The sequence below is a fragment of the Scyliorhinus torazame genome, chromosome 1, assembly GCF_047496885.1.
Source record: "Scyliorhinus torazame isolate Kashiwa2021f chromosome 1, sScyTor2.1, whole genome shotgun sequence".
In the NCBI taxonomy this organism is placed as follows: domain Eukaryota; kingdom Metazoa; phylum Chordata; class Chondrichthyes; order Carcharhiniformes; family Scyliorhinidae; genus Scyliorhinus; species Scyliorhinus torazame.
The window spans coordinates 132,168,931-132,183,910 of record NC_092707.1 but is presented as its reverse complement, the minus strand read 5'-3'; the positions used below and the strand labels follow the sequence as shown (position 1 = coordinate 132,183,910).

At 47.8% G+C, this 14,980-nt stretch overlaps 1 protein-coding gene across 11 annotated transcripts in view; it reads right to left on the bottom strand.

Moving 5' to 3' along the window:
- Positions 1-14,980, bottom strand: part of LOC140412655 (protein 4.1-like) — a 351,517-nt gene that overhangs the window by 183,939 nt on the left and 152,598 nt on the right. For all 11 annotated transcript variants that reach the window (XM_072500846.1, XM_072500849.1, XM_072500848.1 and 8 more), the window contains one exon: positions 3,280-3,492. In XM_072500846.1, the coding sequence (XP_072356947.1) occupies positions 3,280-3,492 (213 nt within the window). The remainder of the gene's footprint in view (positions 1-3,279; positions 3,493-14,980) is intronic.

Below are 14,980 nucleotides of genomic sequence, written 5' to 3'. Positions count from 1 at the left end.
CCTCTTTGATCTGCAGACTTTTAAAACCCAAGCTTGGAATTAGTTCGCTTCTGACTTTATAATCGGTCCACTACCCTACAGCTTTTCAATCTTGGCGATATTCCACATTATGGGCCTTGCAGTCTGCTTGTGCTTTTCATGAAGAACAATTTTGGTAAACCATTGACGCAGCAGGTTTGGGTCCTCGAGCGAGACTCCCAGTTCATGGTATTACACAGAGGGGGTAATTTTGCAACCCCACCTATGCGAACCGTGCAGGAGTAGGCTACTCGCTCCTTCGATCATGTTCTGCCATTTAATAAGATCATGGCTGATCGGACTGTAACCTCCTGCCTATCCCTAGTAACCTATCACCCCCTTTATTCATCAAGAATCTATCTACCTGACTTTTGAAAATTCATAGATTCTGCGTCCAATGCTTTGAGGAAGGAACTTGCAAAGACTCACTACCGTCAGAAAATATTCTTCTCATCACGGTCTTAAATTTATGACCCCTTATTTTTAAACAGTGACCCTTAGTTCTACATTCTCCTACAAGAGGAAACATCCTCTCCACATCAACCCTGTCAAGACCCCTCAGAATCTTATATTTTTCAAATCAAGTGCCTCTTCCTTACTGCTTTAAACTCCAGTAGATGCAAGCTTAGGCTGTCCAATTTGTCCTCATAAGATAACCTGCCCATTTCTGGTGTTAGTTTAGTAAACTTTCTCTGAATTGCTTCTAATGTATTTACATCCTTCCTTAACTAAAGAGACCAATGCTGTACACAGTATCCAAATGTGGTCTCATCAGTGTTTTGTACAATTGAAGCATAATCTCCCAACATTAATATTCAATTCCCCATGCAATAAACAATAACATTCTACTAAATCTCCATATATTTGCTGTACCTGCATACTTTTTTGCGATTCATGCCATGAGGCACACAGATCCCTCTTCACCTCAGAGCTCTGTCATCTCTCACTATTTAGATATGCTTCTTTTTTATTCTTCCTCCCAAAATGGACAATTTCACATTTTCCCATATTCTAGTCCATTTGCCGGATTTTTGACCACCCATTAACCTATGTAATCATGTATCCTCACTATGTCCTCATCACAAACTATTTTTCTACCTATCTTTGTGTCATCAGCAAACGTAGCAAGGATACCTTTGATCCCTTCATCATAGTAATTTAGATAAATTGTAAACGGGTGAGGGCCCAGCACTGATCCCCATGGCAAACAAGTGACCACTAAAAGACCCATTTATGGTTAACCTGTTTCCTGCTAGCTAGACAATCTTCTATCAATGCCAATATGTTACGCTCTACATTGAGCTTTTATTTTCCACAATGACCTTTGATGCGGTGCTCATCAAATGTCGACTGAAAATCTAAGTCCAGTACATCAACTGGTTGCCTTTTATCCACAGCACGTGACTTCTTCAAAGAACTCCAATAAATTGGTTAAACATGGTTTCCCCTTCATAAAACCATGTTGATTCCGCCTGATTGCTTTGAATTTTTCTAAGTGCCCTGGCATAGCATCTTTAATAATAGCTTCCAACATTTTCCCTATGATGGATGTTAAGCTAACGGGCCTGCAGTTTCTTACTTTCTGTCTCCATCCTTTTTTGAATAATGGAGTTCCATTCTAATAGAACATTCCACAAATCAAGGGAGTTTTGAAAAATTAAAACCAATGCATCAACTATCTCACTTGCCACTTCTTTTAAGACCCGAGAACCAAGTTCACCAGGACCCATGGATTTGCCTGCCTGCAGCTCCTAGTTTGCTAAATACCACTTTCCTGGTGATTGTAATTTTCCCCGAATTCCTCCCTCCCTTTCATTTCCTGATTGATAGCTACATCTGGGATGTTACTTGTATCTTCGATAGTGAAGGCCGATGCAAAACATGTGTTCACTTCATCTGCTATCTCCTTAATTCCCATTATTAATTCCCCAGACTCACTTTCTATAGAACCAATGGTCACTTTATGATCTATTTTCTTATTTGTGTCTATAGAAAATCTTACTATCCATCTTTATAGTTTCAGCTAGCTTTCTCTCCCGCTTTATTTTTTTCCTCCTTATTAATATTTTTGTCATTCATTGCTGTTTTTTATATTTTGTCCAATCTTCTCACCTGTCACCCATCTTTGCACATTTATATGCATTTTCTTCAAATCTTATCGTCTTTAAACTTTTTTTTAATAAAGTTAACCACAAATGATGGGTCCTTCCCTAAAAATTTCCTTTCGCAATGGAATGTATGTTCTGTGTATTCTGAAATATCCTTTTAAATGTCTGCCACTGCATCTCTATTGACCTATCCCGTAACCTCATTTTCGAGTTCACTCTAGCTAATCCGGATTTCATTCCCACATGATTGCCCTTATTTAAGTTTAAAATACTCGTCTTGGACCCGCTCACTTCTCCCTCAAACTGAATGTAAAATTCAATTGTATGATCACTACTACCCAGGAGTGCCTTCATTATGAGGTTATTAATTAATCTTATCTCGTTACCAGGTCTTGTATAGCCTGCTCTCTGGTTGGCTCCAGAATGTGTTGTTCCAGGAAACTTTCCCCAAAACATTCTCTGAACTCCTCATTTAGGCTACCTATGCCCAGCTGATTTTTCCAGTTCATATGTAGATTAAAATCCCTCGTGGTTATCAGTGTGCCTTTCTGACAAATTACTAAAAATTAAGATTCCAAGTGGAAGTAGTAAACAAAGGTTCAGGAACTTTAGTGCAGCGATGAAGGGAAAAGTTAGCGGGGATCACCCCAGAGCGTCCTTGCACACCTAGTGGTTGGTTAAATGGTGCGAAAGACAAATACCTGGAGGCAGGTTCCCTTCCCATCCTCTCAGTAAGGAAATGGTGCATGAGGACCAAAGAGGAGGTGGGAAAACATAAATAAAACATTTGTTTCACACTTTTATATATAAATAATAAAATATTATTGCTTTGAAGTTTATTTTCACATAGAATTGCAAATTATTGGGCATGTGTCTTTTGGTTGTACTGAATCTCTTTCAATAATAATTATTATTATTAGTGTCACAAGTAGGCTTACATTAACATTGCAATTAAGGTACTGTGAAAATCCCCTAGTTGCCACACTACGGCACCTGTTCGGCTACACTGAGGGAGAATTCTGAATGTTCAATTCACCTAATAAGCACGTCTTTCGGGACTGAGTCAAGAGTCAAGTTGACTCTTAAAATCTTAGTCAACAGTTGACGGCTTCACAGAGCATAATCAATGTCAGAAAAAGTGCATTATTCTTACCTCTACATCGCATTGAAATTCAGTTTCATCCAACAGAGTCACCTTGCAGCGCATGGTTTTGGGATTTTTAGGGGGTGGTTTCAAAACACTGCTGGTTTTTAGCTCTGGCTCTGCACTTTTGTCTTGTTTCTCTTTGGAGGTTTCTAGCTCTACTTCATCCTTAATCACCGGATCTTTCTCTGGAACAAGATCTTCTTTTTCTTCTTGTGCTGGCTAAAGTGCCAAAATCAAATGCAAATATTTAATCAGCGGAGATGTCTTTTCGTGATTCATGCTGAAGACATTTAAATAACCTAACAATCAAACAGTCTGAAACAAATTGCCTCTGGTCAGCTGATTTACCATTTATAAACAGGATGGTAACTCAGTCAGGAAAGAGATTTTTTAAAATTTCACCCTGCAGAAGTCAGCTACCTAAAAGGCTGAATGACAAATGCTACTGACATAAGGAATTATAAGGGTAAATATTCGCAGAGAGCATCTTTACTGGATTTTTATTATGTAGAATTTACTTGCTTCAATTTCTTTGTGCGACTTCTCCGGACCCATGTTGAATATAGATGGTCAGTTTTTTGCCGAATTAACAATCCAGTAATTTTATTTTTAATATGTGCCATTCGAAGTATATAATAAGCACCATTCTTATTGCAATAAAACTGATTAGTTCATTTATTTTTAGAACTGATTTGCATCATTACACACGACCAAATATCCATTTTCATCCTCTCTTTAATTTTAAAACATGTATAAATCTTTCATGTGTCAGATTTCCACACCGCAGAGAATGTCTTATTGTTGTAGCATCTATCAGCATGCAAAGGTGTTACGTAGTCAGAACAATCTGAACAGTCGGGCATCATGCATACAATATCTTAGGCTGTAGAACAACAGGATTTGGCAATATACCAGTTATTTACTTACAGTAAAACTCCAACACCTGCTCTTAGTGAGCAAGATTGCAATTCTAGATTTGATAGAAATCACTTGTCTCACATGTAGCAAGTTTAGATTTACACTACTTGCATCCAGTAAAGTAAGGAAGCTCTCAATACTACACCTTGCTCTAATATTCCATTGAATTGCTGCCAAATAAAACCTCTTGCAAAGAAAATTGTATTCATCTGAATAATCAAACAATTGCTAGCTTTTAACATAAATTTAAGTAGTACTATAATTTAATTTTATTACTCTGGCACTAATATTTACCAAATTAATTATTTTTGAAAAGTACAAACCACCGTTGACAGATTGTTGAAATTATTCTGTAAATGTCAGGACTCTTCCCACATGTCATGGAGCCTACATGCTAGTTACAAATGAAATGTAAAAGTCTATGCTTCCATTCATGTCAATACATTCCAAACAGCAATCACCAACGAATGTTGTTTTGATTTAAGATTTGTCCATCACCGTGGCAATGCTGCTAAACAGTTATTTCTAAATGTCTGCTGACAAAATTCAAGCAAAGAAGATCAAGGGTGCGATTCTCTTGCTGTGTTGTGCTAAGCGAGAGCACATGGCCGGTGAACCCCGGGAGAGACCTCCAGCGGACATCCCATTAGCCTCCGCACCTCGCAGGATTCATGTCCCATGAGACGTTGGAGTCGGAACTCCGCCCAGAATGCGCGGGGTGTAGCCACCTGGGTTGGCCAAGTCCCGATTTAAAATGGAGAACAGCAAAGGCTGAAGGGAAATTCAGCCAACACAGGCAGAAACTAGCAGGTGCAAGTTACTGTGTATTAAACTCTGCAAAAGCCCAGACAGCATCGATACAAGCAGCCATCTGCATAATAATGTAGCAGCCATCTACATACTAATGAGCGATCCCCGGGAACAATCAAAATATTTGGGATAAACAAAGCCAAGCCAGACTCCCCGGCGCCAGCAGGAGCCAACACAAAAGAGGTTAACGGACACCTCAAGACCGCCCATCGATCAGGGAACCGCTCCAGTATTGGAGAAATCGAACCAAGCGATTGGAACGAAGTCCAGTCACTTGGAACCAGGTACAGGGTCCGCCCCGAAAGGCGGGAAGCCCCTGGGGACTATAATGTTAAGCCCCCAAGTTCAAATCGTTCTTCTTGACCGGGTCACTCAGCAACGCGAACCAACCCTTGACAGTGACCGGTGCAGCTGCCGCCAATAACCAGTAAGTCTTAAGTCAACGCTCGCTACGAGATAGGCGCTCTTAGCTACCAATCCGTACCAATTTTGAATCCCGCAGACTCAGAACCCGAACGAAAGGCCATTTGTTCCCCTGACCTGGTGGGCCAGTCCGAAGCTAAGTATAGGCCTGTTAGTTGTAGAAGTAGCTTAGAAGTAGAATTTGTGCATGAGTAGCGATTACTGTGTATAATAAATGTGCTTTGATTTGAATCTTACTAATCGGTGTATTGAGTTATTGATCATTACTTGAACTTGAACCTCGTGGCGGTATCATAAAGATACCTGGCGACTCGAGAGCAAAGGTTATAAAACAGAGCCAATTGAACCAACCAAACGTTAGCAACAGGGGCCAAATGATGCTCGCAGAAGTAGGTCGTAAACCTACTTATGGCCTCCCTGCCCGGGACCCATCGGCCTCCGCTGATTGTCCGGCCTCCCCAGGATGGGGATGCAGCCGGGCGCCAATCTGTGCTGGTCCACACAACCAGAACCACACAGGCGGAACGGCACTTGGGGGGTCTTCCAGGCCATCAGAGACTTCTTGGTGGTCAGGGTAAGTGCAGGGTGGCTCCCTGACCCTCCCCTGGAATGCGTGCACCTTGGCACTGCCACACTGGTACTGCTAAGCTGGCAAGAGCACTGCCTGGGTGCCAGGATGGCATTGCAAGCGTGCCCGAGTGCCAGGGTGGCACTGTCAAGGGTCAGGGGCCGAGGGGGGGGCCATGCCCATGAAAGGGGTGGTGAAGTGTGAGGGAGTGCAGGGCAGGTAAGTAGGGACCTTTGGGAGGTTGGAGGGTGATGGGTGGTGTCCTGGAAAGTTGGGGGTGCTGGAATGGGGCTTGGGGGGGCCTGAAGAGGGGTACCCCCAGGGACCCCCTAGCGGGGGGTCCCCACTTGGGGAGTGTGGGGTAGTGCCCATGTGTGTGGGGGTGACACTGCCCAAGGGTGGGGAATGTGGGGACCCACAAACGCACTTAGAGATCGGGGCACCCTTTCAAAATGGCTGCCCAATTGGAGTTCGGCTCCCCAGTGCAAAAAAATATTTGAAGTGTGGGCTAAACCAGTGAGAAACTCCCCAGGGCCCATTGAATAGCGGTGGGGAATTCGCAGGCAGGAAATTCCCCGGAATACCCGCAACAAATGAACTTAGAAAGTTTTGGGGAGAATCACAGCCCAAGTATATGGAGGCTTCAGAGGCTGATTTGCCAATACTGGAGGGTGACACTTTGGATGCCCTTGCTTTAACCAGGTCAAATGCAAGCCTAAAAATGGCTACTTTGTAAATGTGACTGTGTTCTGTTATAACCTGCCTGCTTACCATTGGCTGGGGACTAATGACAATCCCACAATCTTGTGGGAGTATGAGCTTCCCCAATGAGGGAGGCGGAGAAACCATTAGTAAACTCCAAGTATAAATAAAGCTGGCCAGTTTGGAACCAGGAGGAGGGAGTGTGCAGCAAGGGAAGTTGCTGCTGCTGCCGTTATATATATGTTATTGTAAATAAATGTTATTACTTTGTATCCTTAAAACTAGTGCTGGATTCTTTGTGGCCCTCACAAAACTGGCAACGAGGGTTAAAGTGAATAGCTGTCTACACTGCTGAAGCCACCTCCCTGGATTTTTGTTGGATACAGGTTGGAAGTTGTTTTCTATTATACCATGCCTCTGTACGGACGTTTGGATGTTTTTGATGCTGCGCTGGAAAGCTGGAACCAGTACGCACAACAGATGCGTTACTATTTCCGGGCAAACAATATCACCGAAAACGAGCGCCAGGTGGTCATATTGCTCACCGCCTGCGGCCCGCATACGTTTGGGGTGATTAGGAGCCTTACGTACCCAGCTGCGCCGGACACCAAAACATTTGATGAACTTGTGAATATAGTGGGGTAACATTTTAACCCAACCCCGTCCACGATAGTCCAGCGTTACCGGTTTACTACCGCTGAGAGGACCCCTGGAGAATCCCTTGCCGATTTTCTATCCAGTCTACGCAGGATTGCGGAGTACTGTGACTATGGTGAGACCTTGTCAGAAATGTTACGCGACCGTTTGGTTTGCGGTATTAACAATGCGGCCACCCAGAGAAAGTTGTTAGCTGACCCAACATTGACTTTTCAACAGGCCATTCAAATAGTATTGTCCTGAGAGAGCGCAGAACGAGGAGTGCAGGAGCTACAGGGAATGGAAGTGCATGCCTTGGGGCGCAACCCCTTCTGTCCGAAAACGTCCCCCCCCACTCCTGCGGTACCTTGGGCGAGGCGACGTCCGGACCGACGCCAGTGGCCGTCGGACATTCCTCCCCGAAGGGAACCTTCTCCAGAACCAATGGATGAGGAGCCATGTCCGTGTCAGACCTGTAGGCGCCGACCCCGTCACGGACGCCGGTCCTGGGGGCGCCAGAGTCGTCATCGTTCCGATCGAAACTGGGACCAGCCCAGGGGCCATACCTTCCATGTGGATGAACCTGCGGCGACTACTCCTGAGGACGTGGAGACGGAGGATGACTGCCTGCAGCTGCATTGTGTGGCAGCTCCCCGTGTGGCGCCCATTAAGATGACAGTACGGGTCAATGGTCACCCGCTCAAGATGGAGTTGGACACTGGCGCAGCGGTCTCCGTGATCGCTAAGAGGACATTCGACCGCATCAAGCAGGGTATACAGATCCTTACATTAACCGACTCACAGGCCAGGTTGGCCACCTACACGGGGGAACCACTGGACATTGCAGGAACTACAATGACCCCTGTTGTTTATGGTCGCCAGGAGGGGCGTTTCCCACTTATTGTCGTGCGCGGCCATGGGCCCAGCCTGTTGGGTCGGGACTGGTTGTGCCATTTGCGGTTGCAATGGCAGCACATCTTCCAAACAGTTTCTGAAGGGTTGACTGAGGTGCTAGGACGATACCCAGATGTATTCCAGCCTGGTTTGGGGAAAATAAAAGGGGCCGTAGCCCGTATCCAAGTCGAACCAGGAGCCACGCCGCGCTAGTTCCGGGCGCGCCCGGTGCCTTACGCCTTTCTCGAGAAGGTAGAAGGGGAGCTCTCGTTTGTAGAGTTTGGGTATTATCAGGCCTGTCCGTTTTGCTGACTGGGCAGCACCAATTGTACCTGTAATGAAGCCAGATGCCACAGTTCGTTTGTGTGGCGACTATAAACTTAGTGAATACGGCTTCCCGACTCGACCGATATCCAATGCCTCGCATAGAGGATCTCTACGCGAAGCTTGCAGGCGGACTCTCCTTCACAAAATTAGTTATGAGTCACGCCTACTTACAGTTGGAGCTGGAGCTTGCCTCCCGACCATATGTAACGATTAATACACACTGGGGACTGTATGAATATACACGGTTGCCCTTTCGAGTATCCTCTGCCTGCGCTATTTTTCAACGTGTTATGGAGGGCATATTGAGAGGTTTACCACGTGTTGCTGTCTACTTAGATGACGTTTTGATTACAGGGACGACAGAGCAGGAGGCTGTCCTTAGACGCTTTTTGGAGGCTGGAGTCCGTTTACGTCGCACAAAGTGCGTACTTCAGGCAAAGGGAGTAGTCTACCTACGTTATCGGGTGGACCGCGAAGGTTTGCACCCCGTCGCAGAGAAGGTGCGTGCGATTCAACAGGCCCCCGCCCCGACGGACACTTCGCATCTTCGTTCTTTTCTCGGTCTCGTAAACTATTACGGGAAGTTCCTCCCCAATCTGGCAACTACACTGGCGCCGTTGCACCTTCTGCTAAAGAAATATCACACCTGGGTTTGGGGTCAGCCGCAAGAAACCGCTTTCCGGCGGGTAAAGCAACAATTGTTGTCGTCTGGGTTACTAACCCACTATGATCCTGGAAAGCCTTTGCTCGTCACATGTGATGCATCCCCGTATGGTATTGGGGCCGTCCTGTCCCACAAGATGGAGAACGGGGCCGAGCGACCGATAGCTTTCACCTCCCGCACATTGACTGCAGCGGAGAAAAAGTACGCGCAGATCGAGGAGGAGGGCCTGGCAGTGGTTTTTGCGGTGAAACGCTTCCACCAGTACGCGTATGGCTGCCATTTCACTATCGTGAATGATCATAAGCCTCTGCTGGGACTTTTCAGAGAGGATAAGTTAAGAGCGCCCATTGCTTCCGCACGGATCCAGCGCTGGGCTTTGTTGCTTGCTGCATACGAGTATTCTCTGGAGCACAAACCAGGAACGCAGATAGCAAATGCCAACGCACTGAGCCGATTGCCTTTATCGACCGGCCCCATGTCGACCCCCACGACTGGTGAGGTGGCTGCAACCCTAAATTTTATGGACACCTTGCCTGTCACGGCATCACAGATCCATGAGTGGACCAGACGGAGCCAGTCCTGTCAAAGGTTCGGCACATAGTCCTGTCTGGTGGGCAGCATAGACAGCCCCCAGGCGAGTTGCGGGCATTTTCCTCCAAGCTGTCAGAATTCAGCGTGGAAGACGGCATCCTCTTGTGGGGGACACGTGTAATTGTCCCGGAAAAAGGCCAGGAGCTGATACTAAGAGACTTGCACAATGGGCATCCAGGTGTGACCAAAATGAAAATGTTGGCCCGGAGTTATGTCTGGTGGCCAGGCCTCGACACAGACATTGAGAAGGTGGCCCAAAACTGCTCCATTTGCCAGGAGCATCAGAAGCTTCCGCCGGCCGCGCCCCTACATCACTGGGAATGGCCAGGGCGGCCTTGGGCACGCTTGCATGCAGATTTCGCAGGCCATTTTCAAGGATCCATGTTCCTTCTATTAATCGACGCCCAGTCTAAATGGCTAGAGGTGCATAAGATGCAGGGGACAATGTCCTGCGCAACAATTGAAAAGATGCATTTGTCTTTTAGTACGCATGGCCTCCCCGAGGTGCTGGTCACGGATAACGGCACTCCATTCACGAGTGAGGAGTTTGCGAGGTTCATGAAGATGAACAGCATACGCCATATCCACACTGCCCCTTACCACCTGGCTTCAAATGGGTTGGCAGAGCACGCAGTGCAGACATTCAAAAGAGGCCTAAAGAAGTAGTCTTCTGGATCAATGGACACGAGACTGGCTCGCTTTTTATTTACGTATAGGACCACCCCCATGCGGTGACTGGGGTAGCTCCTGCAGAACTCCTAATAGGCCGGAGACTTCGCACCCGCCTTAGTATGGTTTTCACGGACATTGGCGCAAAAGTACGCCGCACACAAGAACGGCAGGGACAGTGATTTTCTCGGCATCGGCCGATTCGGCAGTTTGCGCCCGGTGACCCAGTGTTCGTTCGGAATTTTGGTGGTGGTGCCCAGTGGGTTCCTGGCGTAATCTTTTGCCAAACTGGCCCTATATCTTACCAGGTGCAAGCCCAGGGTCGTCTCCAGCGCAAACATGTAGACCACATTCGGTCCAGAAGACTATCCCCTCCAAAGGTTCCCCGCCCCCGGAGCTCATTTCTACAGCCGCAGAGACCAGAGACAAGGGAAGGTAGTCCTCACAATCTTCCACTGGTGCCTCACTCAAAGCCTGTGCCGGTCGTTACAGAACCAAATGGAGATAGAGACGCTGACATGACGGAGACAGCAGACTCGGACTCCGAGATGGAGACACAGGACGCATCAGAGAGGGAATCCTCGGGTCCACGGGCCGTGGATGTACAACCGTTACGCCGTTCATCGCGGAAATGCCGGTCTCCATCTCATTACACACCGCCTGATCCAGCGCCGCGTGCAAATGGTCTCCGGCCTGCGGCAAAACGAGTCCGACGCCCTCCTTCGCCAGGGTCTTCGGTGGATTCCTTGGACTTTGGGGAGGAGGGATGTTATAACCTGCCTGCTAACCATTGGCTGGGGACTAATGACAATCCCACAATCCTGTGGGAGTATGAGCTTCCCCAATGAGGGGGGCGGAGTAACCACTAGTAAACTCCAAGTATAGATAAAGCTGGCCAGTTTGGAACCAGGAGGAGGGAGTGTGCAGCAAGGGAAGTTGCTGCTGCTGTGTTGTAAATAAATGTTATTACTTTGTATCCTTAAAAGTAGTGCTGGATTCTTCGTGGCCCTCACAAAACTTTCCAATCATTCACCCCCTTGACCAAGTTTCATGTATACTGGTGAAACACAAACATTTGCCACAGCATTTGATTCAAATACAAGCTCAAAACACATTCTGGGAAATGGTTGGGGAAAAATTATTTTCCATCCAAAATGTTTCTCCATCTATTATTGAAGTGAAAAAATAAATCACTAATTCACCAAAGCGGATTGCAACCTTTTCATTGCTTCTTCCAGCGGCATGGATGAATTTATTTAATTGGCCATTTTTGGGATTCAATATACATCAACGATTGTGCTCATTTGTAATGCTTGACACTTTTGTAAAAAATGTATTAAAGATTGATGTGGCCACACAAATAGTTTAATCCATGCACTGCAGGGTTCCAACAAAGGGTTAAAAGATCCAAAACATTAAAGTTATCCGCCTCCCTCCATAGATGCAGCCTGATCTGCTGAGCTATCCAGCACTTTTTTCCATTGCATTTGTGCGTTTGATAGCTAGGGAGTCAAAATAAGCCTTGAAAGTGGGCAGCATGGTGGCGCAGTGGGTTAGCACTGCGGCCTCACAGCAGCGAGGTCCCAGGTTCGATCCCGGCTCTGGGTCACTGTCCGTGTGGAGTTTGCACATTCGCCCCGTGTTTGCGTGGGTTTCGCCCCCACAACCCAAAAGATGTGCAGGCTAGGTGGATTAGCCACGCTAAATTGCCCCTTAATTGGAAAAATATTAATTGGGTTCTCTTAAATTTAAAAAAAAAAAATAGGCCTTGAAAGCCAATTTTATTAAAGTTGTGCACATCTCCAAAACGGATGAGACACGATTTTCTCTAAACACGTGCGGAACATCAATTAATTAGGAAGCAAAAGCAAAATAGTTAAATACCAAAAGGAGAAAAAAAAGGGAGAACGGTTAAAAAGAACAACAATCCCCATGTCTGCGTGGGTTTCACCCCCAGAACCCAAAGATGTGCAGGTTAGGTGGATTGGCCGAGCTAAATTGTCCCTTAATTGGAAAAAAAAAAAAAATATATATATATATATATATATATATATATATATATATATATATATATATATATATAATTGGGTAGGCTAAATTTATTTTAAAAAAGAACAACACGACTTCCAGTGGAGGCCATGGAGTAAGTGGTCGCACACAAGGTGGCTCTTGCCCGAGGTTGGATTCTTTGGTCCTTTTTGCCCATTTTGCAGGGTGTTTGTAAGTGAAAAACGTGAGAAGAAAGAACTAGTGAGTCTCCTTTGTCAGGGAATGCCTCACCCCTAACAACCAAGGAGTGCTACGAGCAAAGCTCCACAGTCAGGCCAAGAGAACTCGTGTGACGCAGAAGAAGGAAAGATGGCGGAGAGATCTGTGGCAGCGCTTCCCGCACAATGGCCAACGGGGCAACTGGTGGAGTTTCTGACGGTGGAGTTTCAGCAGCAGAGGAAGGCCGCATTGGAGAATTTGGCTAGGGTTGCTGAGCTGATTCAGGCTGCCCTGGAGAGAGAGGGGAGCAGAAGCTGGAGGCGCATAATGGGATGCTCCGGAAGGTGGAGGAGTTGGTTGCTGACCCTGAAGATCAGCTGGCCTTGTTGGAAGCAGAAATGCTCATTTTGGCGGACGACCAGAAGAAACTGGGAGAAGGCGGATGATTTGGAAAACCGCTCGAGGCAGAATCGAAGGGTAGTGGAGTTGCCTGAAGGGAATCGAAGGAACGCAGGCCACAAAATATGTGGCGAGGATGTTCGAGGTGTTGGTGGGGGAGGGAGGGGGGGGGGGGGGTCTTTGACTCACCTCCTTAAGTGGATCGGGCGCATAGGTCTCAGAGGAGGAAGCCGAAAGCAGGGAAGTCGCGAGGGCGATTATTGTGTGGCTGCATCACTACCTGGATAAGGAGAAAGTGGAAGGGGGATTTTTGCACCAGGAGTAGATCAGCCATATCCAAAGACTCTGAAGGTGTCGGCGCTGGCGATGGCGAGAGCGTTGCTGGAGTTTATGGGGCGGGTGCAGGGGTGGCTCCGGGGCAGTTTGGCAAGCCGACAGCGATGGAATCTTCATTCTTTTTGCACCGGGTGTATTTGCTAAGGATCAATTGTTGCTGCGGGTGTGATTGGGACAGAATTTGCAGCGATTGAGCTGTTGGATCATGCGCCATACCCTGCGGACCTGCATGTGGAAAGGGAGGTCCCAGCGGCCGCAGTGGAGGTGGGATGTGGGGCCGTTGGCCGATAAGGGGTCTGCGAAAGATATTGGGGGGGGGGGGGGGGCTATAAGCAACTATATTGAACTTAATAAGAATGACGAGTTCTCTGCATCTTGCGTTGTGAGAGGCGCTGAAGGCGGTGATCAGGGGAGAGTTTATTTCTATCTGGGCGCCTAGGAAGAAGGTGCACCGGGTGGAAAGACAAAGATTGGTGGAGGCCATTCTGGAGGTGGATCGGAGGTACTCGGCAGCCCCTGAGGAGGTGATTTTTGAAGGAGAGGAAGAAGCTCCAGATGGAGCTTGAGCTGATGTCCACGGGGAAGGCGGTTGGGCTGCTGTGGCGGGCCAAGGTGACAATGTGCGCATATGGGGAAAAATCAATCAGCGGGATGCTTGCAGGCGGTAGCAGGTGGCAGTGATGGAGATTGGATGGATGAAAGATTCGGGGGGTAAGGTGGTTACAGAGGAAGGGAAGGTGAACAGGGTATTTGAGGCCTTTTATCCGGGACTGTATATTTCGGAGCCTCTGATGGGGGAGGAGGGCATACAGTGGTTTATGGATGGCCTGGATTTCCTGGTGGTCGAGGAGGGGAAGGTTCAGGGGTTGGGGGAAGTGATGAAGGGCCTGGGCCTGATGCAGGCTGGGATGGCCCCGGGTCCGGAAGGGTTCCCAGCAGAGTTCTATAAAATAACTTGGCAGGGAATTGGGACCCCTACGAGTGGAGATGTTCAATGAGTCGGTGGGCAAGGCGGAGCTTCCATTTTACTTATTTTAAAGAAGGACAAGAACCCAGAGGAGTGTGAATCGTACCGCCCGATATTGTTGCTGAACATGACACAAAGCTGTTGGCCAAGGTGCTGGCAATCTGCAGAGGGGACTGCGTGCCGGGGGTCGCGAGGACCAAACGAGGTTCGTGAAGGGGCGGCGAGGTTGTTGAATGTGATCTTGGGCAGGATTCTCCGACCCGCCCCGCCGGGTCGGAGAATCCCGTCACCGCCTCCCGCCAAATTCTCCAGCACCGGAGATTCGGCGGGGCAGGAATCGCGCCGCGCTGGTCAGCGGGCACCCCCCCAGCGATTCACCAGCCCACGATGGGCCGAAGTTCCGCTGCTGCTATGCCGGTCCGAATTGAATCAGGTCCCTTACCGGCGGGACCTGGCAGCGCGAGCGGGCTCCGGGGTCCGGGGGGGGGGGGGCTGCGGGGTGATTTGACCCCGGGGGGTGCCCCCAAGGTGGCCTGGCCCACGATCGGGCCCCACCAATCCGCAGGCGGGCCTGTGCCGTGGGGGCACTTATTTA